Below are 22,094 nucleotides of genomic sequence, written 5' to 3' on the forward strand. Positions count from 1 at the left end.
CTTGATATGTTCTGCATGTTTATCCGTCCATGTTTTAAAACGACTGTCCACTCTTTGCTCCATCTACAGTGAAAATTAAAATATGTTGAACCATTAATGGCTGTATTTAATATCATGGAGTCTATAAATGCAATGCCTGGGCCATAAAAGGTTGTTGACTTATTGCATACCGGTGCCCCAAGTAATAGACAAATCATTCACCAGACTTTTTAAACTTATACTATTTGTGCTGTTTTTCACAGGATTCTGGGTCTAACTGTCCCTTGCCTCCCCTGCATTTTAAAAGGTCTGTAATTAAGTTCTACATACAGATTTTTGTCACCTATGCTAGCTTTACATACATACTGCCATCTTAACAAAAATAGAGCGACCAAAATAAAAATAAACAGCATACAAATAAAATGGATATTATACCATTCTTCTTGGTTTTAGTTGTTTCTCAGTTACAGTTGACAAAGGTTTAATACATTCTTCTATCAAGGATAATCCAAAATCTCTGTAAATATTAGAGCAATTCATAAAAAGATGCGACAAACCTAAATTTCCTTATGTGTTTTTTTTTAGCAAAATGATACTTTCTTGTCTGTATGTTATGTGTGTATATTAGGTATAAATACAAGAAAAGTTACGCAAACCCTGAATAAAATGGTCACAATTTAGCTATGTAGCATAGGTATTTACCTAGTATATATATATTGATGTATTCTAATTATATTTATGTCTTTGGGAATAAATGAACAACACATATATTATGCAGCACACCTGGTTGTTATCTCACTTTAGTTTAATTACATTTGATATGGTTGCTCTTTACAATTTAAAGTAGTAATTAAGTAGGACATTTAATTGCAGGCTACATTTTATAGGCATGGATGATAGACAAGTTAGAGTAATGTTTATAATATATATATATATAATGCTTTCTGCTATGACCTATACTATAAGTATGGGTAGAAATATCTCTGTTTTAGTGTGTTTCTGTATATATGTATGTATGTAGGTTACAGCTTTATGAACTTTTTGGTTGTTATGATTATGTGTTTACTGTATTTTGATTTATGTTGTACAGTTATTAAAATAAGCTATTAATTCATAAATTACACTTAATCGCAAATACAAAGATAAATAATCAAGTTTTATCTGTGTAGTTCTGATTATGAATTTTTTTACACAGAAAAATACATTTAATTAAACTAAACTATCATGTTTCGGCTAAAAATGTTGTTAACGGAAAATCGACATAAATTTATCCAATTCTATCTGTGTAGTTATGATTCTAAAACATTTTTTACATGAAAAAATACATTTAATTAAACTAAGCTGTCATGTTTCAAGTTAGAAATAAATGAATCCAATATTACCGGTGTAATTCGGCTTCTTTCTCCGTTTCCACACCCACAGTTTTCCATGAAGAACTCATAGGTGAACCAAGTACTGAACAAGCAGCTTTTGACATACGTTGGCCAAGACGACGCAAACTTTTGGCATAATTTTGCTCCAACATAGCCCTGGGATGTATGGCAATGATAAGATGACAAGAAAAGGCGATTTATGAAAACATATAAACAGAAACATAAAATGTTAAACAAAATTGATTTAATTCCGATTTTTTTCAGAAAAAAAAGCAACTTTTAAAAAAAAATAATGACTCAAATAATCCCAGGCCTCCTATGACTCGGTGTTGGACCTTGTTCATATAAAATACATTATATATATATATATAAATGCAAGATTATGCAAAGTTTTAAACACTTATACATTAAAAAAATTAAATAAAAAACACATCTATATTTGTGTACTAACCTTTCATTCAGTATATTCACAATTTCGCGACAAAATTCCGTTCCTTGTCTCGTGTAACGTTTTATTTCTTCAAAACCAACAGTGCCCTGTTGGAGAACAATAACAGTATTTTATAAAAATGATGTAGTGCTAAAATGTTTGCAAAACAAAAAGGAAGAATCCTCCGGTAAGTTAGATTAGGGTGGTGGGAAGTGTTAGGGGTTGGTAGTTATATAGGTTTGTAGTTGGTGGTTATATGGATTAATTAATAATTAGCAGATAACTTGGAGAAACTGTTCTAAGGATAGCCCCTTAACTAAAAAACAACTTGATTAAAAAACTTTATGGAAAAAAAGCGCATTAAAAACACTCACCATAAACGTATTTCTGAAATGCGTCATGTTTTCTGTTTGCTTATTTCCACGAAGTTAATCCAAAGATAAAATATACATCCCCTTTCAAATGTAAACACGAAAACAACGCTAGATTTAAAAATATACAGCATAAAATGTACAATATGTTAACATTTAATGCAAATCCTAGCTTTAGTGACATAAATTAATCTACTAAAACCACTTATAATCGTAATTTATTCAAATTGTAATAAAAACAATCACTTCTCGAATTATTTCATGCACACGCGTCGACTGTAAATCGCGAATGAAATTTTGACAAAAAATTTCCACCACATTTATTTGCCAGTGTTGCCGTATCCTGTAACTGTTTCGGTATACTAATTGGGGAGTGAATACAATAAATACCTTGGAACTGGTAGCCGGCTGATGGTGCTAGAACGCTGTAAAATTGCAAACAGAAACGGTTTCAGTTCTGGAGCTGTATGCGTTCATCGGTCTATGTAACATATACTGGTTTAAACGGCTGCATGGACCTTTTAACGACGGACAATAGACATATACAGACACCCAGAGTCCGTATATAAATCTGTAAATGTTTATATACGGACTCTGCAGACACCTATACAAATATTATATCTTTTAGGACTTTTTGCAAGACTGTTATGTCGCAACGCCCAACATGACATAACCATGACGAAAGTGTGTGTGTATAGACGTTTCTACTGTGGATCCCAAAAACCAAACGGTAAATACACAAAACCTTCTATGCGTGGCAATCCTACAGTTTTGAGCCACAAATGTTTAAATAATCTTTCCAATTTAATTAAACACGTTCAGTGGAGACTGACAATGGAAAATGTGAACCACGGCATACTATAAGCGGTCTGAATTAAATTAGGCAATGAATCTGTACGAAAACCATAGCGTGTAAATCTGACTGACAACTATTTGTCTCATTCAAAGTCCACGAAGCAAAACGACCAAAACTAGATGAACTCGTAGATTAAAACGCGTGTTATGTTTTCGCATAAAAGCAACGACGCGCAACGGATAGACCAAACAATCGCTCTCAAATTGAATATTACTTCAACCAGCGGTCGGTGGAGGCCTTTCATGAGCATTTCGAGTTTCGCTTTGGGTAAGCTGGGGACGTCACAGTGTTTGGAATTGTTTAATTTCGAGCATCGTACACTGGAATAACAATTCACGGCTTCGGCCTTAGAAGGAAACCCGCAAGCGCCCAAACTTGCAGTCGCGTGTACTATATGCACCGCGAACAGGTATTGAATGTAAACATGGCTTGCGAAATTCGCGACTTCGTAGATTGAAAACGTGTGTGGTCCCATGTAAGATTTTTATAAGAAGAAATCAAATGAGAACAGGACTTTCTGTTAAGAAAGTGCTCTAACCCAGTGGCGGTCCCTAATAGGTTGTCGAAGCAGCCATATATTTCAAAATATAGTTTCCCAAAAAGTTACAAATGTGGTAAGCAAGCACGAGGTGTATGAAACAAAACACCAGTGTTATAACGACTGTCACTGCCCGCCAAGCGAAAACAAATAAACTACTTTCATTCATTCGAAATTGATTTTCTAGAGAAATTCCGTGACTACGTGAATCCATACGTGTGTGGCCTACGTACGATACTTATAAGAGGAAATTAATCATGTCCTGTTCAACAGGTATATAGTCACATTTAACCAAGGCACATGTTTAATAGGGGTGGCATAATACGGTGGCCGCGTGTTTATGTTGTTTTTGGTCAGTGAATCACTTCACCGTTTCTTGACTTAAGAATTAAAATTCTTTATAAAGTATTGGGTGGTCTAAAGCAGAATAACTGTGTAATGTATTAGGTTTCACTTTTTTGTGACGCAACTATTACCACTATGACGTCACATTAATCCATGGTGGTAGCCGCGAACATGATCGATATGCATGACTGTGCAGGGTAACGACCAAATTAAGTCTAATGGTGGTTAATAGCCTGAACGGCTTCTGCAGGCTCTAAAAATCGCAGAATCCAGTTCTAAACTTGGGCCACGATAAAGCTTTAGCAGACTAAATCAGATTTGGCCCGGCGATAAGTGCACCTGTGTTAGCTGTAAGCCCTAGACGTTTAATTGGCGGTTTCCTATACGATGTTTCGTACCGCAGCCGACCGTCACAAACAAATATAATCTTGATTTTGGGACTTGATTTTAAATCATCAAAAACATCTTCTGATCGCTAGATCGCTTCTGTCTAATGGGAAACCCTTTGGTTTAGCATCCCCGCCTTTTGTGACACTTTTTTCAAGTACTTTTTAACCATAGCGTGTTTTTAACCACTGTTGTCGTTTTGTTGCTAAGTACCGTTTCTTCGTTGTTTTATTATTCGGATCTTCGTCACTGTATTTAATAGACAAATAAAAGTTATGTTATGTTATAGTAACATGGGGGTAAGTTGGGATACCGTTAGCATATGTATTTCCGAAAAAATACGTCCCATCTTACCCCACCCTACTATATGTTATGTTACATTAATAATATGAAAAATGGCGACAGTATAACGTGTTATTCGAAAGAGATGACATATTTTGAATAAGTTTTATGTAATGTACAAGTGTCTGCCAATTTACAATTACTCAGAAATCAGTGATTTTCTGCTACACCTTAGGCGCCTTAAGCCATACATTTTTAATGGGTTGTCTAAGTTTTATATGACTAATCAAACAGTGTTTACTCTAAGATAAATAAATAATAAACTATTCTATATTTAGTTTAATAGTTTTCCGACCACACTTGTTTTAAGCGTATATGCCACAGGGCAATGTTATGGCTATTCTACCACAAACGTCACAATAATCAATATTACCGCACAAAACACGACATAATTGGACTATTATGTACTCACATAAGCTGTTATTTGGATCAGGGCATAGCAATTTAATACAGGATACTAAATTTTGATTAGTTTTTCAAGTTGTGGGCAGACATACTGGTTCCGTTAGCGATAAATTTAAGTAGACTGTACGTCACAATCTCAAGTATGACTATATATGTTAAAATAATAATGATGATTACGTCAGCGAAAACCGGGCCAACCAAAGCTTATAATTAAGTTCAGTTATTAAATAGAACATTCAACACTCCGGTTTTGGAATCCTAAAAACCGTGTTCAAACCCCCACTGGGGCACGAAGTTATATTAAGTGACGATAGATGAAACTATGGGAGTTCTCGGCACCTGACTTGCCCAGGATGGAACGTGACATTACTATAGTGTTAAAGGTGTTGTTAGAAGGTGCTGAATAACAAAACCGGTTATATAATAGGTTTGGGAAGGCCGTCTGTTTTCATTCTTTTTTTCGCCCTATTTGGTAGTAAACAAAGAATATCACAGTACAGTAGGTTGGGGTAAGATGGTTCTAGGTTTTTATTCTCTTTTAGCGTTCCATTTGGTAGTAAATAAAAAATATTTACAAAGTTATATAGCTCGAACGACTCTAAAATATCGTTGGTAATTGTTTAAAACACGATTAGGAAATATGGGATCTTATGTGCCAACGGTATCCATCTTACCTCACAGTGTTATATGAAAATCTGTGAACCATATAGTAAACGACAGTCCAATGACATGTCACATATTTTATTCGAAACGTAACCCTCTGAACTACCAGCGACCGTGCTTTGTTTATTTGTTGAAGGCCCATGATGAATTGAATTGATGATAGACTTTATGCGCTATATCGAGCTATGTTGTATAGCGCTTCAGAATTTCAATTACAAGCTTAGGCCTTATAGCTGAAATAACAGCGGGGTACGAGCTTAAAGCGGGGTTATAGCGAAAACTGATTTGAAACCGAAAAATTGATTTTACGAGTCGCCGTTTAAAGTCAAGTACAGAATTAGACTAAATTTTTCCGATTTTTACGGTAAGAATTGAAACATACACAAATGAACCATGAAAAATGACAGTGTAAACTCATATATCAAAACATTTGACAGGTAAAAATGTCATTATTAACTAATATAAATTTACCGAACTTTAGGGTAAGCGTAAAAATCGGAATGTTTACAATTTGGCCATGACACTGGCAGCATGAACTCGTGAATTAATCTAAAGGTCAAATAGTTTACCATTTAGGTGTGTGTAGTACCTATGCGTGTAATAATGATAAAACACCTGCTCGATATAAGATTTAAGATATATGGATATTGAGTTAGGTAGGTCTGTGTTTTCTTTTGTTGTTACACTTTGCAGTAAACGAAGATTAATTACAGAATTATATAATCGTATTCTCACGATTCTAAAATAGCTTGTTAATTTTTAAAACACGCTTAAGAAAAATGGGATATTAGGAACTAACGGTATCCATCTTACCCCACAGTACTATTTATCATAGTTGGCCTATCCCATTTAGTTAAAATATGCACCGTACACCACAAAACCGCTTTAGTACTTGACTATCAACTTGGCTAGCCGTGTTGGGGCATGTTATAGCGAACTGGTATGCGCGTAATTCATACCTAAGAATATTTTAATTGATTTTCAGCACAAAGCGACGAACCCGTGACGTATACGGACAATTGTACAAAAAATAGCAAAGCTCATTTGATCAGTACGGTTCCTGCGCCGGGGACAGGTTTTGTTTATTTTAGCGAATCCTCACGGCGAAACAGGGCCGGTTGAGAAAACAAAATTAGGTCGCGAATGATGGTCCCAGGTTTTGCTTATTTGTTTTCATTCGCCGTGGCTTGGGCTTTAAAACAACAGTGTTTTCGCTGTGAATTTTATTAGAAAAATAAAAGCTGCATATGGGTGGGAAAGACACAAGGAACAATAAGAAACACGGGTGCATGAGATACCGGATCCCAAATAACGAAAACCGAAATACAATCATTTTTACATAAGAAACGTATAAATACAAGACCAGTTTTTCAACTGTTGTATCAAAACTAAGACACTTCGGTCATTACTAGATATGTAAGAAAAAAAGAAGCATTAAGAAAGACAACTTTATCGTTTTATTTGAAATGGGAACTAATTTAGAAGCATATTTCATTCGTTCTGCATTCATCAAATTGTCAGCGCTGAGAAAAGCAAAAATTTCACGTTTTACCTCTGCAGCAGAAGGTCGTATACATAATCTGGGGACGATACATAAAATATTATTTTCAAAGCAATTTAAGTCACATTACGGCCCAAAACAGCAATAAACATGAACGAAATTGCAAGCAAATTTGAAAACGCAGCGCAATGGAAAACGCTTTTTGGGCTATTTTAAACAATTTGTATAGTTTAATGCACAACCGTAACGCATTTTAAACGATGTAAAGTATCTTCTACTCTTTTGCAAGCGAGATTTATCTAAATATGCCATTTTTTAAAAACATTTAAAACATGATTTTCTTATAAATCGAAAAAAGAGGAAAATATAACAGCTGTGACGTTACAAAACAGCATTGTGACGTCACAGAGCAGCATTGTCATAGAAGCGCGATGAAAATAAATAAAAGAACGGAAACGGCTCAAACGTATATACCGGTGTCCTGACGTAATCGTGACGTCATACTCTCGGAGGAACGGTGACCAATAGAATCGTAGGGCTCGTAGCTGGGTGGTGGTGAACCACGTGACCCATCAGCAGCTGTCTGATTGGTTGAGATTGTGTCGTGGCGGCTGCTAGGGGGGAAAGTATTTGTTAACAAAAATTTAATTGAAAAAAGAAGGCGTATGACATGGTGCAGTAGTGGTAAAATTAAGCTTGGAAAGTGGAATTCGTTAACAAAAAGTTTAACTCAAAAGTTACCAGCGAAAACTAAATTGTATGGTAAAAAAATGAACGAAAACTGCAAAGGTCCTGCACTGTACGGGACAAAAGTTACCAGCGAAAGTTACCAAAAAAAGTTACCAGCGAAAAGTTACCAGCGAAAGTTAGCAAAAGTTACCAGCGAAAACTAAATTGTATGGTAAAAAAACGAAAACGGCAAAGTTTAAGAATAAAACTCTTCAATAACAAAGGTAAAAACGGCATTATTGTGCAAAGATAAGTACATACCTGTACGAACTCAGACTGTCTTGTGTCATGTGTAATCTCTTTGGTGCTGTGGCGTCATTCGGTTTCACCATCAAAGTGACGTCAAATTCACGCATTGCGTCAATAGCTGCGTCATTTCCGCCAGGTCCAACTTCGGCGTAAGTACGGTCGCTACGCTGCGTAGCTGAGTTTTGGGTGAAACCAGGCAGGTAGGAATCGGGGAAATAATACTCTTGACGGTTGTGTCGCGAGTTTGTAAGTCTCGGAGCAGTATACATATTCCCAGCGCCTAAGACTGGTTTTTCGCGGGACCTTCGACGGCATATTACAACAGCTATAAGTGCAAGTAATAAGAGCACTGCTAATACACAGCAGAGCACTATAAGCCAGAGTGGAAGCTTATTTGATTTTGGGTCAACTTGGGAGTTAGGTGCGGATGTTGTAGGGGGTTCTTTTAACCAGAAATCCTGGCATTGGTCGGTTGTTACCAACTTCGGGTCTTGTGTCGAATCCAGGAGACATACAGCATAATGTCTGTTAGGTTCCAGGCCATTTATCTTGTACATATTTCCAGCAACGTTTACAATGCTGTAAGTCGACAGCCAGTCCGAAGCAGCACCTCTTAAAACTGTTAAGACACCGTTGGTGGGATCGTCGGAAAACGAACAGTTACTACAAGACATTTTCCCCGACATCACTCTTATGTTGACAAATGCAGGATCTGGTGTTTCTGTAGAATTGGACCAAGATAATATAGCACTGTTGCTTGTTACATCACTTATACGAAATGCGCCTGCTTCCCTGATATCACAATTAAGAACTTCTTGGTCGATATTTCTCAACGTGACCCCGCTAAATGCTTGTGGGGTTGAGCAACGTGTGTTACGCTCACTACTCAGAGTTGTAGTCGTAGAAGAAAGCCACCGCTTCAGGTATGTAAGGTAGCAATCACATTGCCACGGGTTGTTCTGTAACTCGCAGGTTCGCAGTCGTTGTTGGCCGTCAAAGGCGCCGTATTCAACGCTTTGTAACTTGTTGGACGACAGGTCAAGCTTCGTAAGCATCGTTAATCCACTTAAACTTCCATGGGCGGTCGGCGAGCCATCATCACTGCTTGTACTATACACAAATTCAATTGAGTTCTTTGACAATAAAAGTTCATCTAAATTATCCGGCAAGCCCTTTGGTATTTGTGTCAGTCGATTTGCACTAACGTCAAGTGTGCGGAGTCGGTGCAGTCCCAAGAATGCGCTTGGTTCTACAAAGTTTTGTATGATTGAGTTACCGGATAAGTCCAACCTTATCAGTCTCGTAAGCGGCTGCAATGCGGAGACGGTAACCCTCTGAACTAGGTTGTTGTCTAACCTAAGAACGCGGAGGGATACCGGTAAGCCTTCGGGTACAGCTGTCAGCAAGTTATTAGTCAGTACGAGCTCCATGAGTCGTGTCGCGTCCTTGAAAGCGACCGACGAAAGTCCTTTGTTTGTGATGTTGTTTTCGTCCAGATGTAACTCGTTTAAGTTTGATAATCCGTGTAATGAATTACGCCCGATGTACTTGATGTCGTTTTTCTGAAAGTAAATTAACTCCAGCGAGTTTGGAAGGCCGATTGGAAATGATTTTAAATCGTTTTGGTGCATGTCCAGTTTCTTTAGGTTTATTAGTCTTTCCAAATTTGCATTGGTGGTCGGCCCATTCGTTATATTGTTCCTGTACATGTTTAAACTTCTAGTTTCGACCGGGATACCGTAAGGCACAAATGTCCAGGAGTTTTCGATGCAATATACATTATTACGGCTGTCGCATCGACAGTTTCGAACACAAGCAGAAGCCTGACAGATATTAACCAACAGAGTGAAAGAAATAAGGATTTTGAACGTTGTTTCCATTTTCTACTGTTTTCTGTTCTCCTAACCTAATTCATCCAAATTTCTGTATTGAGAGAATATTTGTTTACACATCGGGGAATTTTAATTGCCCAAGCCGGGCGCGAGGTCGCAAATCGTCGCGGAAACTCGAAACCGCCCCGGCGTAATCTGATCTTGTTTAGACATTAATCTTTTGGTAAGAGACAAAAGCGAAAGTAACAAACTTTCCGCACCTTAAAAAAATCGAAACACAATTTCATTATCCCAAATCTCACGCTGGTTTGTAAGTTACGCAATAAATACGCAATTAACAAAGTACGACTTGGCAAGCTGGCATAAATGAATGTCATAAAACAAATTGCTGATACGATAAAACGAGTATTGCTCGTCCCAGCACAGCCTCAGTAAACAACAACACAGTTTCGTATCTTATATCTCTGATTGGAAAACGCGTAACTGTCAAGTATAAATAAAAAGTAAAAAAAACAATAGTTTTTGTTCTTCAATTTTTTTTATCTCTTTTTACTGTTTGTTTTTTCGTGTGATTTTATCAGATAACTTGTTTATTATTTACATAGAAACGTCCCGATTCTTGTTTACTTTACGGCATTAAAGTTTACGGCCATTGAAATCAATATTATTTTTAAAACCAAACGCACGCCGCCAATTTGGCACATAATCAAGAAAAAATCTCAAATTAATTTACAGCATAATATAATCTCAAAACTGTAGAAACCTGATTTATAGAATTAAACTGACAATTATTTTTTTCTCAAAATGGCTGCCTAAAATCTCAACAGCGGTTAAAACATTTTCTTGACAGAGATCAAATTTTAAATAAAATTCACTTCGACAAACGACTTGTACTTAAAACATTGCCCTAATAAATTCTGGCACCTTTAAATTACGACAACTGTCAAATAGTGCATTTCTTAGTCTCGTAGCTGAAACTAAATAAACCAAAGACGACAAGGCAGTCCGAAAACTCAGTGCCTTTTTTCTTTTTCTACCGAAACGAGACATCAATTAGGCGTTGTCTCTAATGTGGTGGTCGCTGCCAACTTTCTCCGTGTTTGGATAGGAAAGTTCGACCTACAGCGTCAAACTACAACGACTGCTTGTCACTTATGGGGAATGAACAACGAAAGGGCCAAGACCAAATACAATGTTAAGAATACGTGACAGACCGCTGAAATACCATTTTCTGAGCGAAATAGGCTAAAACATAATCCTAACACGGTCTAAAATACCATTTGTTTTATCCTCGCGAGGCAATGGCCGTCGGGTCGTGCAGATGTGGCTATATATTTCTGTAAAATCTTTGTTTACCACGAAATGGGACGATAAAAGCGAAAAAAACATGGACCATCTTGCCCCAACCTAATTCATTACAAATCAACCACAAATGCTATAACATTAGCTAAAAAATTAATCATATAATAGCTACGTCATATAGGCGACAAATGGTTAAAAACTTGAACCGTCTTGCCCCAACGCACTATACGACAAAAACGATCATATACACCATATGTCGCATACGTAGACCGTCATATAGTTTACAGAACACGCCTGTTATGCGGTGTACACTTGTGCGGTATTGACATGAAAGCGCAGTTTTAAGCTGCTATACCTTATGGCTCAAAAATGCCGTAAGAAATTAATGCTCGCTTTGAAGACGTCGGGTTAACTTAGGTTTATATTAATCTTACTTGTCCATACTCGTGATTTGGATTATGACGAAATATGATCATCTGTGACGTCATATATCATATTGATGACGGGTATAGGAAACCGCCAATCAAAAGCGATTTGATTATTCAACTTTAACCTGGAACTAATTCAAATTTCCGCCAAAAATTCACGGTTAGTTTTTTGTAAACAAATCGCAAGCCGCGAAAATTTTTCGCGGGTGTGACGTAAACACATTGTGACGTCATTAATAAATCATTGTCAAATAACGCAGCATTCTGTGCATGGAGTTAATGTGTAACTAAGTGTTATGCATTTACAAGTACACACAACGCATACAACATATTCTATACACTATACTGTCGTAGAATGAGGGAGTTTAAATGAAGAATCTTTCGGCCAAAGTTTTAGTTCTTGGCGACCAAGGTAGGCGTTCAAACCAGCAGCAGTGACATGGTGTCTTGTTTAATTGGGGTCATTTAATTGAAATTGAGACGCCAGCTTTGAGCTAAAGGTGCGTCATAACGGTAAAAATAGAAGCGACAGACGCCCTGCAAGAAATTCTAAATACTGGATGATTCAGACTGGCTTTGACTGGATTGTCCAAGTATTTTAGCTTTGTTCGATTTTGAGTGAAAGAGATAACCCTCTGCGCTCTGGATTAAGAGTTATGGGGTGTGGATATTTGTTTAGGTATTAGCGGCATACAAAGATTATATTTGTCTGAGATAACCCGTTTGCGCACCGTAGTACGTAATAAATCTTTTAAGCAGTTTCTCCACGACCACTGGTCCTTGGTCCAGTTACACCACGCAGTTGGGCAGAACAAACAGCTTCGTTTGCTTACTGTAGATGATTTATTCGCTTTTATAAATTTTTGACCCCCGCGCGTCGGTTTTATTGCTATGTGACGTCATGTTATTTGACGTCACGTTTCGCTCTTACTCTCTTTTACAGCGAAAGATACGTTATTAGAGAAAAACAACACTATTGTATTGATTGACACATACAAATGGGAAATTACAACGAAAAACAAAATCATTTACCTAAATAAAGCTATAACTCAAAAGTAATCGCTGTAAAGATTGCGGTACAAGTTCCTAGATGGATTTATAGCTCTGTATAATTCATAAACTGCTTGTTTTTCGAGGTTGTTTACTCGATACACAGTTATTGTTTAGTTAAAAGAAATTGGGCTTTCGAATCTTACAGCGGTTTATTGAACCGCGGAAACGGTTTCGTAATCCGCGCTCTTAATTAAACTACAATGAAGGGAATAATGTTGATTAGTCCTTTCTTACAACTTTTCGCACGTTAATTTTCGCTTCGAATAAAAACGGGGGTTTTCGCCCGGTGGTGTCTTGATACGCGGTGTCGATTTCATCCCTATTATGACGTCAGAGGTCCTAAGATTTCTCGGTTAAGTGACATTGTGACGTAATAATAAAGTTTATTCGCAGGCGTGGGGAAGACTTCGCTAGTAATGAGGTATTCGCGGAAAATATTTGTGGAAACTTCAACCCCCACTATTGGAGCTGCTTATTTTGAAGCCATCGAGTAAGTGAATGAAACTTGTCTTGTGATAAATAAAAATAGTGAATTTAAATGATATAGTTTCGAATGTCGGGGAAACGACAGTTTAAAGAAATGGGTTTTTGTTTCATACATCTTTTCATGGCCACTTACAAGTTACCACGTATGTAACTTATTTATCCTCGCATGGCGGGGAACGACAGTTATAAAACACGGGTGTTCTGTTTTATATATATTAGTGATTTTACATATTTTAGGGCGAATGCCATTTCATATTATGCAATTTATTGATAGATTTGCAAAATAGCCTAAAAAAGCCGAGAAAAGGAAGAAGTTTTAAATATTCGCGAAAAATGATTTATAAATTTACAATTATTTTGCATTCCTAAACTTATATTAATAAATACTGTTATTTCAAACAAGCATATGGCGTTATCAATAAAACATTTTAAATAAAGAACTTGAAACGTTTAAAGAAACTTCAGCGTTATAACTAATGCCAGCAATATGGCGCCATGTGTATTAAAAACAGCGGGAGCCATGGTGGAATACAGCTGTCTTATATTATCAATATTACATTTCATTTCTCGCTGTAAACGAGCATGGTTTCCTATCCCTTAGCGTTAACTGGTTTCGAAACTATTAGCGACAAATCAAACTGAATACCCGAAAGGCTTTTGGTGAGCCTTATTTCCCTTGAGTGGAAGTACAAACGCGGGCGAATGCTTTAATAGTCGCACGAGCAAATACAAAACAACACATCCACTCAGAAAGTCGAGTTTCCGGGCAAGTTAAGAACACGGGTTGAAGAATGTAAACATACGAACTTCTAAAGAGACTTTGTTACATGTTTTGCTGTGTTTGTACACGTCATATAGGACGCTTTGAACAACGCAAAGAGAAGCTGTCGAAACCTTCACTGCCGCTCCGTTCTCCAAATATCGCGAGTCCAATTTCGAGACGCTAATATTGAATTAGTGTGACTAGTACTGGCGATACGGAAATGAGAAAACGAATAATCAAGTATTCTTATCTGTAAACATACGTCCTACCTCCGCAAACGCGATGACATAACGTGTAAAACATATCCTGACGAAAAGAAAACATGGTTTTATCTTCAGTAGGCATTAGTAATGGGAATAGAACAGCGCGGCAAGTTAACTATACACCAAGGACAACTGTACAAGCTTTGACGCCTATAGACAGCCATAGTGGTTTAGTTTGTTATTCGAACTTGGGTGTGGACTCACAACAAAGCGCTGAGTGCCCAAATCCCTTAAGTAATAAAACAAATTGCGAGACAGAGTCAGCACTTACGAATTACACGAGGGGTCATAAACTGGCTATGTCTTTCAACACTGAATACCAAGAAGTAATAAACTTCAAAAACAATGCCTACTTTTCACATTTGCACAGCCAAAATTTTTAATGAACATAAATTACTTTGTTTTCTATTTTGCCGCATTTTTCTTTAATCAATTACTATGTTTGGCGTATTTTTCACACCTAAAACTGTAGCAAAAAACGCTATGTAGTTTTCGTGTAGCAATAAAACCCTACCCATGTTTTCTAAACATGTCTTCAGTTCTATCTATCAACGCGCTGATAAAAGTGAGTTATTACGAGTAATGGCGCAATAAGCAAAACAAGACCCTACAATAAATTAGTCATAGCGTTACAACCGACTCCTAAAATCTTCCAACACCTCGTGACTGTTACTCCTATACCCGACATTTTTCCACTGGTTGGTTGCCGTTTTTCGTCGGCAAAAATCTAAATGAATTTCTCGTCATGGGATGTTAGTATCGCTGGATCCAATAACACGGTCCGTCGAAATACACGCGCCCTGCCTTTGTGACGCCATAGTGGGGTCTGTGACGTATTGCCTCGCGCGCTTGAAAGTTGTGACAAGTTAATCCCACTGACCAGTGGCGTCTAAACAACGATAATGACTCAAAATATGGGCTGTCTAATCAATCGGTTTATGCTCAACTGTAGACTTTCTATAAACAGGAGAATTTGCCTCGTGTTTAAAAGAATGAAACTGGTTTATCCTCGCGTACCGGGGCAACGACAGTTATTATAACACGGATGTTCTGTTTCATATACCTCGTGCCAGTTTAAAAGTTACCCTGCAGTGGCTAACTATGGCCAACTGTAGTAAGTAGGAAAACTAGCCTAATGTTTTGCAGCTAAACGGTCAAAATACCGTTCCCGCTAACGCCGTGGTCATAAAATAATCCCCGCCTTCCATTGTAGTTCTAAATAAACCCAGACTTGTATGGAAACCCAGATAATCCAACTTAATCCTTATGTCAAGTTGCTCTGACGCTTGTCAAATGTGTGACGTTATAATCGTTGACATGCAAATTCCTCGTTTGTTACGCAACAAGGCTCTTCAGTGCTTGGGTCGAACTCGACATGATAGAACTCGGTTTCACTACTCGTTCTTTGGTATAAGTGGCAATAGACTGACTCTTCTTTTATAAGTAGCGCATATTCTGTTTGCACATCTGGCTGTCGTCGGTGTATGACAAAACTGAACAATAATCTGTACGTGGGATGCGGTTTGTCATTTTGAAAAATATAGAAATACACACGAGTAGGTGCAGGATATAATAGGTTGGGGTAAGATGATCCAAGTTTTCATCGTCTTTTCTCTTCTCTTCTGATTTGTTGGTGAACAAAGAAATATTTACATAAACATAAAGACCGTTATTAATTGGTAAAATTACGATTGCATTTACCCCATAGTCGCTATTACCGTAGGTAAGGGTAGGATGGTTCACATTTTCATTCTTATTTCGTGCCATTTGGTATCCGTCTTCCCCACAGTACCAGTACAGCATTATACATTTTAACGAGAACCGTTCCCAGCGTCTAGGGTGCGGGCATATGGCGCTTGGTATCGGCTTACGAAGGTCACAAAGTGTCTTGTTTCTGACTGCCTTGGCAAGGGAAATGAAACACGCATCCTTAGCGCCAGGAATGGAAAATTCCCATTTTTTACAGCATCGTTTAATCAATCAACAAATTGTGTAGTACTGTGGGTATATAAAGTTAAACTACCAAGCACTTATAGTAAAATTGCTTTCTGGTCGTTGAAAATTCCTATTTCTTGGGTATAAAATAGAACTACCAAACAGTTATTCAGTTTTATTTCTTTTCAGCACCGAATTAATCTGTCAACAGATCGGGCAGTTGGGTATTATATATATACTCAAAATAGTATGGAATCCGCTTTTCAGGCATTTTTTAACGGCACTATATAATCTATCAACAATTTATGTGTAGTACTTTAGTTATAGAAACTCAAATTGTTTGAAATTTCGCTTCGTGGGCTCATTTGTCAAAAAAATTGGTTGAAACTAGCACTAATAGAGCGAGACGTCTCCAAGCCTAAAGAACCGGTCCTGGTACCGTTTTAACGCCAAATAAAATGCAAACTGTCTATACTACTTGGCTCGGCATACTGGCAGCCACTAAACCAACACATGTACCGAAATACGTGGAGCACATCAAAAAGGCTAACGAGTTTTTGTACTTAGATAAAATCTACGCGTCGGTTCCACCAATAAACAAACCGTTATTAAAACACGCGCCGCGATTTGGGGGGAATAAAAAACGTATAGGGTATGATTTCAGCCTTGTACACTCATACAAGACGAATTAGACTAGACCCTATTAGCCGTCTATAAATGCGCTCTGGCTTGCGGTCAATGTAGAAAAAACAAGATAAAACATTCGCTGTCGTTTCTCCAATCCAGAAATTTGGTCTCGGGGTTTTCGTGCGCCATTTTATCTTCATACATAATCCTGTTTGTATTGCTCCGCATACAAACGCCGATAAAGGGGCCTGCATCGCCTCAACTAGTTCCTCTTTCACTCAATCAGGATTAAGGAAGACAATCGTGACTATGACGTCATATAGGAACAATAGGCAGCGCGGAAAAGCTTTCGCGAAAAAATCGTTTGTCGAAATTCGCTCGACAGCGAATGGAACGAAATTCAAGTACAAATAGTTTGTTTACTTTACAACTAAACCCGATAGGGGAATGGGCGTTTTAAAGGTTAAGGCATGCCCAAAGCCACCCAGTGGGTCTGAAAAGCAGCGATAAATCAGTTTCTGCGTGCCCGTGCCCGACCATAAGCGCTTTGCAGTCACCTGCAAATTTAACATGAAAGTTTTCGGGTTTGCTCAAAGCTTTGGTAAAGCAGAGTTGGTTTGTTAGGTGTACAGTGTCGTGAACCGAAGCAGGGCGATTTTATCGCCTCGTTTTACCGGGAGGTAAATTCCGACCGACGAGTGACGTAGCTGTCGACCGGAACGGCTGCGGTGACGTCACGATTTAGCGATCCAGCGAAAGTGTTAAAAAATTAATCACTTCGGACAGAGTGTTACGGAATATGTAACACACAAAAAGTCCGAATTATATTCTGCTATAGATACATATATTGCACCAATAATGGCACCATCAGTCTCTCTTTAAATAGAATCACTTAATCCTGACTGCTTTATGTTACGAGAACCGTCTAATTTCATAAGCACTAAATTAGGACCCGATTCATGCAGTTAATCACAATTAAAATCACTCCCTTTTCCATTTTGTTCCAGGGAAGTCGGCGACCAAAAGTTGAAGTTGAAAATCTGGGACACCGCGGGTCAGGAGCGCTTCAAGTCGATGGTGAGTATTATGACGTCATAATGGCCTCTATCTGGCGACAATACCCCGCGCCCTGCAAAACAAACATTCGGATTATGAGTTGATAGAATCAAAGCGATATCAATTTCAAATGCGTTTCCCGCTATAGTATACCGAAAACAGTATGGGAGCAGAGCAAAACAGTGAAGTAATCAGTATAGAAGCTCGTATTTCGGCCCGTGTGGGAGCAGGCGATCTCATGGGCATCTGAATCTAACCCCATTTCGGCAACCCTACCGTGTGAGTTGCATTGAACCACGGAGTAGGGGCGCAGGTAACTCAATCTAGACGCTATAGAGTCTGCGGTACAAGGTGTCAGCCTTGAAGCGCCATCTTCAATTCGAAATGAATTGTTGGTAGTTTAAACAAGGGTCTTCCTGCCTTCCTATGCTTCGCTTACCATACAGGCAAACAAGCGTAGAATATACTCCGGTTCTGTACATTAGCTTGGCCCCTTATTTGGGCACGGTGGTAATATTTCAAACCGAATCACGGTCAAAGCGGTTTCGTTCGTACAGTCAACAATGTAACTGTTATTTCGTTGGAAACGAACAAACAAGCTCGTAATCCTATACGGCATATTACATTCGTATATATGTTATGTATTATATGTTTAAAATACCCGTATATGGCAAACGAAACGTCAGTCCTTTGGGGGAACACAAAAACAAACGCCAGAAAATCACACATTTTTACACAAGTTTTATAAAACAATAAAACAGCTCTGTCATTTATTTTGGTACTGACGTTTCTACTTCTTTAAACTTGATAAACACGTCAGTACCTACGTATGACATACGTTACAACAGCGGTAAAGTTACTGTAGCGCTACATTTAGCTTTGATGTTTGATAAATGAATAGTTGACTTTCAACGGTTTATAAACTGGTGACGTCTACTTGAAGTTATTGCTTTGTTGACAGCTGTATCGTTAAAAGAAAATTTTAATGAAAAATGTTGTTTTCAAGTGCGAAAGGATATGAATGTGTTGTGTACTGTACGTTTGTATAAAAATTCAAATCAAAGTGTATGTTTTATAAAGTATAAATGTTGTATTTATGAAATAAATGAATGTTACTTATTTACCCTCTCGCAGCGGGGCAATGACAGTCGTTATAGCACACGTTTGACGGAGAAAAAACGCTGACTCTTAAATTTACAAAGTAACCAAAATTAAAAACCATTTGTGTGGCAAAAAAACACTAAAACGTAAAATTTGTGGAAAAATACGAAATATATGCCGACGATACAGTGACCTCTATTCAATTGTATATACCTCATGCGCGCTGTCGATACAAGACAACTGTGGGGGTTAGCTGCCCCACTTCCCGCTATAGTAGTACAGATCCCGCAATTGAATTAGCCGTTTTCTACCCTATGCTGAATAATTGATCGCATCACACGAAGGATATAATTAATCTCCGTCTAGGCTGGGATTAAAATTTAATTCAACACCCGGTTGTTCCTTTTGCTGCAGATACCAATGTATTATCGGAACTCAAAGGCCGCATTGATCGTATTTGATATCACTGATTCTGATAGCTTTGTAGCAGCGCAAAAGTGGGCAACAGGTAAGCGAAAGGTTTATAGGTTCGAGGCGCGTCGGTGGTAGAAAACCGCACAATCAGAAACGGAACTATGCCTAGCTTATTAATATTTCATTGACACCCATTAGTGTATGTTGTACAGCGTGCATTACAGTTTTAATAGCCCTCTAAAACGTAGCTTCTTAAACAAAAAGTTCACGCACCTTTTACACGTAATGTTTACAAACTTATTTTACAGAATTACATCAACATATAGAAGACAAACTAAGTAAGTTCGAATTTAATAAAAAATCATTTAAGTACCTTGTGATTTAGAATCCGGGTTAATACATACTTCGTAATACTTTCCTTTAGGCTGTAAAGTCTTATACAATATGACTATAGGGTAGGGGAAGATGAGACACATTTAGCCCATAACATCCAAATATCCTGATCGTGTTTTAAACAATTAACAACGGTCTATGGGAGTCGTGAGGAAATGGTTTTATAATTCTTTGAAAATTCTTTTTGTTTACGACCAAATGGGACGAGAAAATAGAACGAAAAGGTGTCCCATCTTCCCCTATACACACCACTATGCCTTTATTAGACTGTGTTTCGCGATACAAGCCAAATTAAGAATAATTCAACGTGACAAAATAGTTGACATGAGTAATAACTTATGGTTAAAATGAAAAAATGGTGTCTAAATATTTTTAGTTTAAATTTGTGATATAGCACATACTATTCTAACATTTACACATTTTGGTATAGAGTACAAATGTAGAACAGTTTTCTCTGTCGCCTTCTTAATAACACGTATCGTTTTGTAATATAGCCCACATCCTCAAATTTAACTGCTAATGTATATACACACACGGAACTCTATAGTAGGATATTGACTTAAAAAGTAGGATATTGACTTTTAACTATGGTTTATTTTTATAGTTTTATTTCTCATTGGAAACAAATCTGATCTCGGCAGATCACGAAAAGTTAAACAAAGCGAGGCGAATGCATATGCTGAAATGATAGGCGGGCATTTTAGGGAGGTGTCCGCTTATTCCAACGAAGGTATGTATACATTAGGCCGTATGTGTGCATGGTGCTTTTTGGCAATATATCTTCGTGTATATAGTAGCAAATATCATATTAATTAAAACAACTTTTTTTTTTATCTTTTTGAGACGTATGGCATGTTAATTTGGGAAATAGCACAAAAACGACGGTCGAAGGTTTAATTAAATCGTTCCATAAAATTGGTTCTTGAAATGACAATTTGAATCTATTCATAAATTACATAAAGACTAAACCAAGTGAAAAATTGTCCAAATATGCAAGTTTTTGCGTGGGTGTTTTCTGCTGACGACATGCTTTGATCGAATAATGGTTTGGGTTTCTGTCATCTTGACATTTAAATGTGAAGTCGTAATAAAACCGAGTGTCACATCCATTCGCGTGTGCGTGCTAAACTTGATATAACACTGAACAATTCTTTCAGGAATAAGCGAGATGTTTTTGGACCTGTGTGTGAAATTACTTCACGAAAAACTGAACTCAAGACGGAATACGATTGGTCAAGTCACCACCTGGCCAACCAATGACAGCTTAGTATCTAGCCAATACCCGCCAATAGAATTTAAGGAAAATGAAGCCGAAAAAAATACTTGTTGTTTCACTTTTACTTAACAACAGGCAAAACCAAAAGTGAATGAATGTAACTTATTCCCGCTTGGCGGAATAGCGACAGTCATTATACCACGGGTGTTCTGTTCCATGCGTGCACCTTGTGCCCGTTTACAAGTTACACCATGCATAACTTAGAGAGTGAATGATACACCATGCATAACTTAGAGAGTGAATGATAAAGTAATATTTCGAATGAACTATGACAGTTTTAACCAACAGAATAGCATAGCACTCGGCGTAAAACAAACAAAGAAATATGGGCGTACGTATAAAACCTATTACATTTTGTTATTTTTTTAATCGAGCACGTGTTTCATTGCAAACTGCAAGGGCAACGCATAATATATAAAGAAAACATTTTCTAACACCCCTACACTATGCGTTTACGGCTCCTATAGCGTGTATAGATCATAATTACCGCATTTTAAACTATACTACCGTTTACTTATATAAGATTTTCTTCTAAATTACACCGCGCTCTCAAAACGTACCTGCAGTTTTAGACTTAATCTGGATTAACCGCGAGTGGAAAAACAAAACGCGAGTTGAAAAACTGCATTTTTCCACCGTGCAAATTATCGGATCATATTTGACACCAATCTCTACCCAGTTCAAGCCGTTCGCAACGGAAATCGTGCCGCTATTGTGACGTAATAATATGGATTACGATATGTATTCTACCTGCTTTGTGAATAAACATGTTATTACCGAATTAAGGTTTGAATTGGCCAATTAGTATACGAAGATAAGTTGTCAAACATAATCTCGTTTTCCTGCCGATTGCAATTAGTGGTTATAAGTCTATTCTGACCTAATTGTAACACGTATACCAAACCATATGTATTGGTTTATAGCCTTTTTCCCCGAAACTTCTGTGTTTTGGAGCTTGTATAGTAGGGTGGGGTATGATGGGACACGTTTCCATTCT

The 22,094-nt window shown here is 37.6% G+C and overlaps 3 protein-coding genes across 6 annotated transcripts in view; 1 reads left to right on the forward strand and 2 right to left on the reverse strand.

The window, feature by feature from the left end:
* Window positions 1-22,094, reverse strand: part of LOC100179250 (nostrin) — a 63,877-nt gene that overhangs the window by 7,539 nt on the left and 34,244 nt on the right. The window contains exons 4-10 of one of the 3 annotated variants that reach the window (XM_026834822.1): window positions 17,831-17,986; window positions 2,544-2,578; window positions 2,157-2,237; window positions 1,804-1,889; window positions 1,362-1,508; window positions 415-496; window positions 1-63 (exon numbers count right to left, since the gene is read on the reverse strand). In XM_026834822.1, the coding sequence (XP_026690623.1) occupies window positions 1-63; window positions 415-496; window positions 1,362-1,508; window positions 1,804-1,889; window positions 2,157-2,183 (405 nt within the window). In that variant the 5' untranslated portion in view covers window positions 2,184-2,237; window positions 2,544-2,578; window positions 17,831-17,986. Of the gene's footprint in view, window positions 64-414; window positions 497-1,361; window positions 1,509-1,803; window positions 1,890-2,156; window positions 2,265-2,543; window positions 2,635-17,830; window positions 17,987-22,094 lie in introns of those variants that run through there. The other 2 variants (XM_026834821.1, XM_026834820.1) reach the window with 2 other exon arrangements.
* Window positions 6,754-10,159, reverse strand: LOC100176920 (leucine-rich repeat transmembrane protein FLRT3-like). 2 transcript variants are annotated; one of them, XM_018812213.2, is made up of 3 exons: window positions 8,181-10,159; window positions 7,665-7,801; window positions 6,754-7,269 (listed from the first exon to the last, which is right to left on the reverse strand). In XM_018812213.2, the coding sequence occupies exons 1-3, from the start codon at window positions 10,046-10,048 to the stop codon at window positions 7,238-7,240; spliced, it is 2,037 nt and encodes a 678-aa protein (XP_018667758.1). In that variant the 5' UTR covers window positions 10,049-10,159; the 3' UTR covers window positions 6,754-7,237. The 2 variants fall into 2 exon arrangements, with proteins under 2 accessions (XP_018667758.1, XP_002120213.1); XM_002120177.4 differs by having other exon boundaries at window positions 7,665-7,804.
* Window positions 10,636-21,189, forward strand: LOC100180756 (ras-related protein RABF2b-like). The gene is made up of 7 exons (XM_009860555.3): window positions 10,636-12,142; window positions 13,177-13,273; window positions 17,865-17,934; window positions 19,429-19,522; window positions 19,737-19,766; window positions 20,426-20,551; window positions 20,979-21,189. The coding sequence occupies exons 1-7, from the start codon at window positions 12,100-12,102 to the stop codon at window positions 21,164-21,166; spliced, it is 648 nt and encodes a 215-aa protein (XP_009858857.2). The 5' UTR covers window positions 10,636-12,099; the 3' UTR covers window positions 21,167-21,189.

This window comes from Ciona intestinalis, chromosome 6 (genome assembly GCF_000224145.3).
Source record: "Ciona intestinalis chromosome 6, KH, whole genome shotgun sequence".
Lineage (NCBI taxonomy): Eukaryota > Metazoa > Chordata > Ascidiacea > Phlebobranchia > Cionidae > Ciona > Ciona intestinalis.

Coding starts and splice junctions, on each gene's coding strand:
- LOC100180756 (XM_009860555.3), top strand. CDS start 12,100: ATGAAGAATCTTTCGGCCAAAGTTTTAGTTCTTGGCGACCAAG. Junction 13,274..17,864: donor GCTTATTTTGAAGCCATCGA/GTAAGTGAATGA, acceptor ATTTTGTTCCAG/GGAAGTCGGCGACCAAAAGT. Junction 20,552..20,978: donor GTCCGCTTATTCCAACGAAG/GTATGTATACAT, acceptor CAATTCTTTCAG/GAATAAGCGAGATGTTTTTG.
- LOC100176920 (XM_002120177.4), bottom strand. CDS start 10,048: ATGGAAACAACGTTCAAAATCCTTATTTCTTTCACTCTGTTGGTTAAT. Junction 7,805..8,180: donor GACAGTCTGAGTTCGTACAG/GTATGTACTTAT, acceptor TTTCCCCCCTAG/CAGCCGCCACGACACAATCT. Junction 7,270..7,664: donor ACGATTACGTCAGGACACCG/GTATATACGTTT, acceptor TATCGTCCCCAG/ATTATGTATACGACCTTCTG.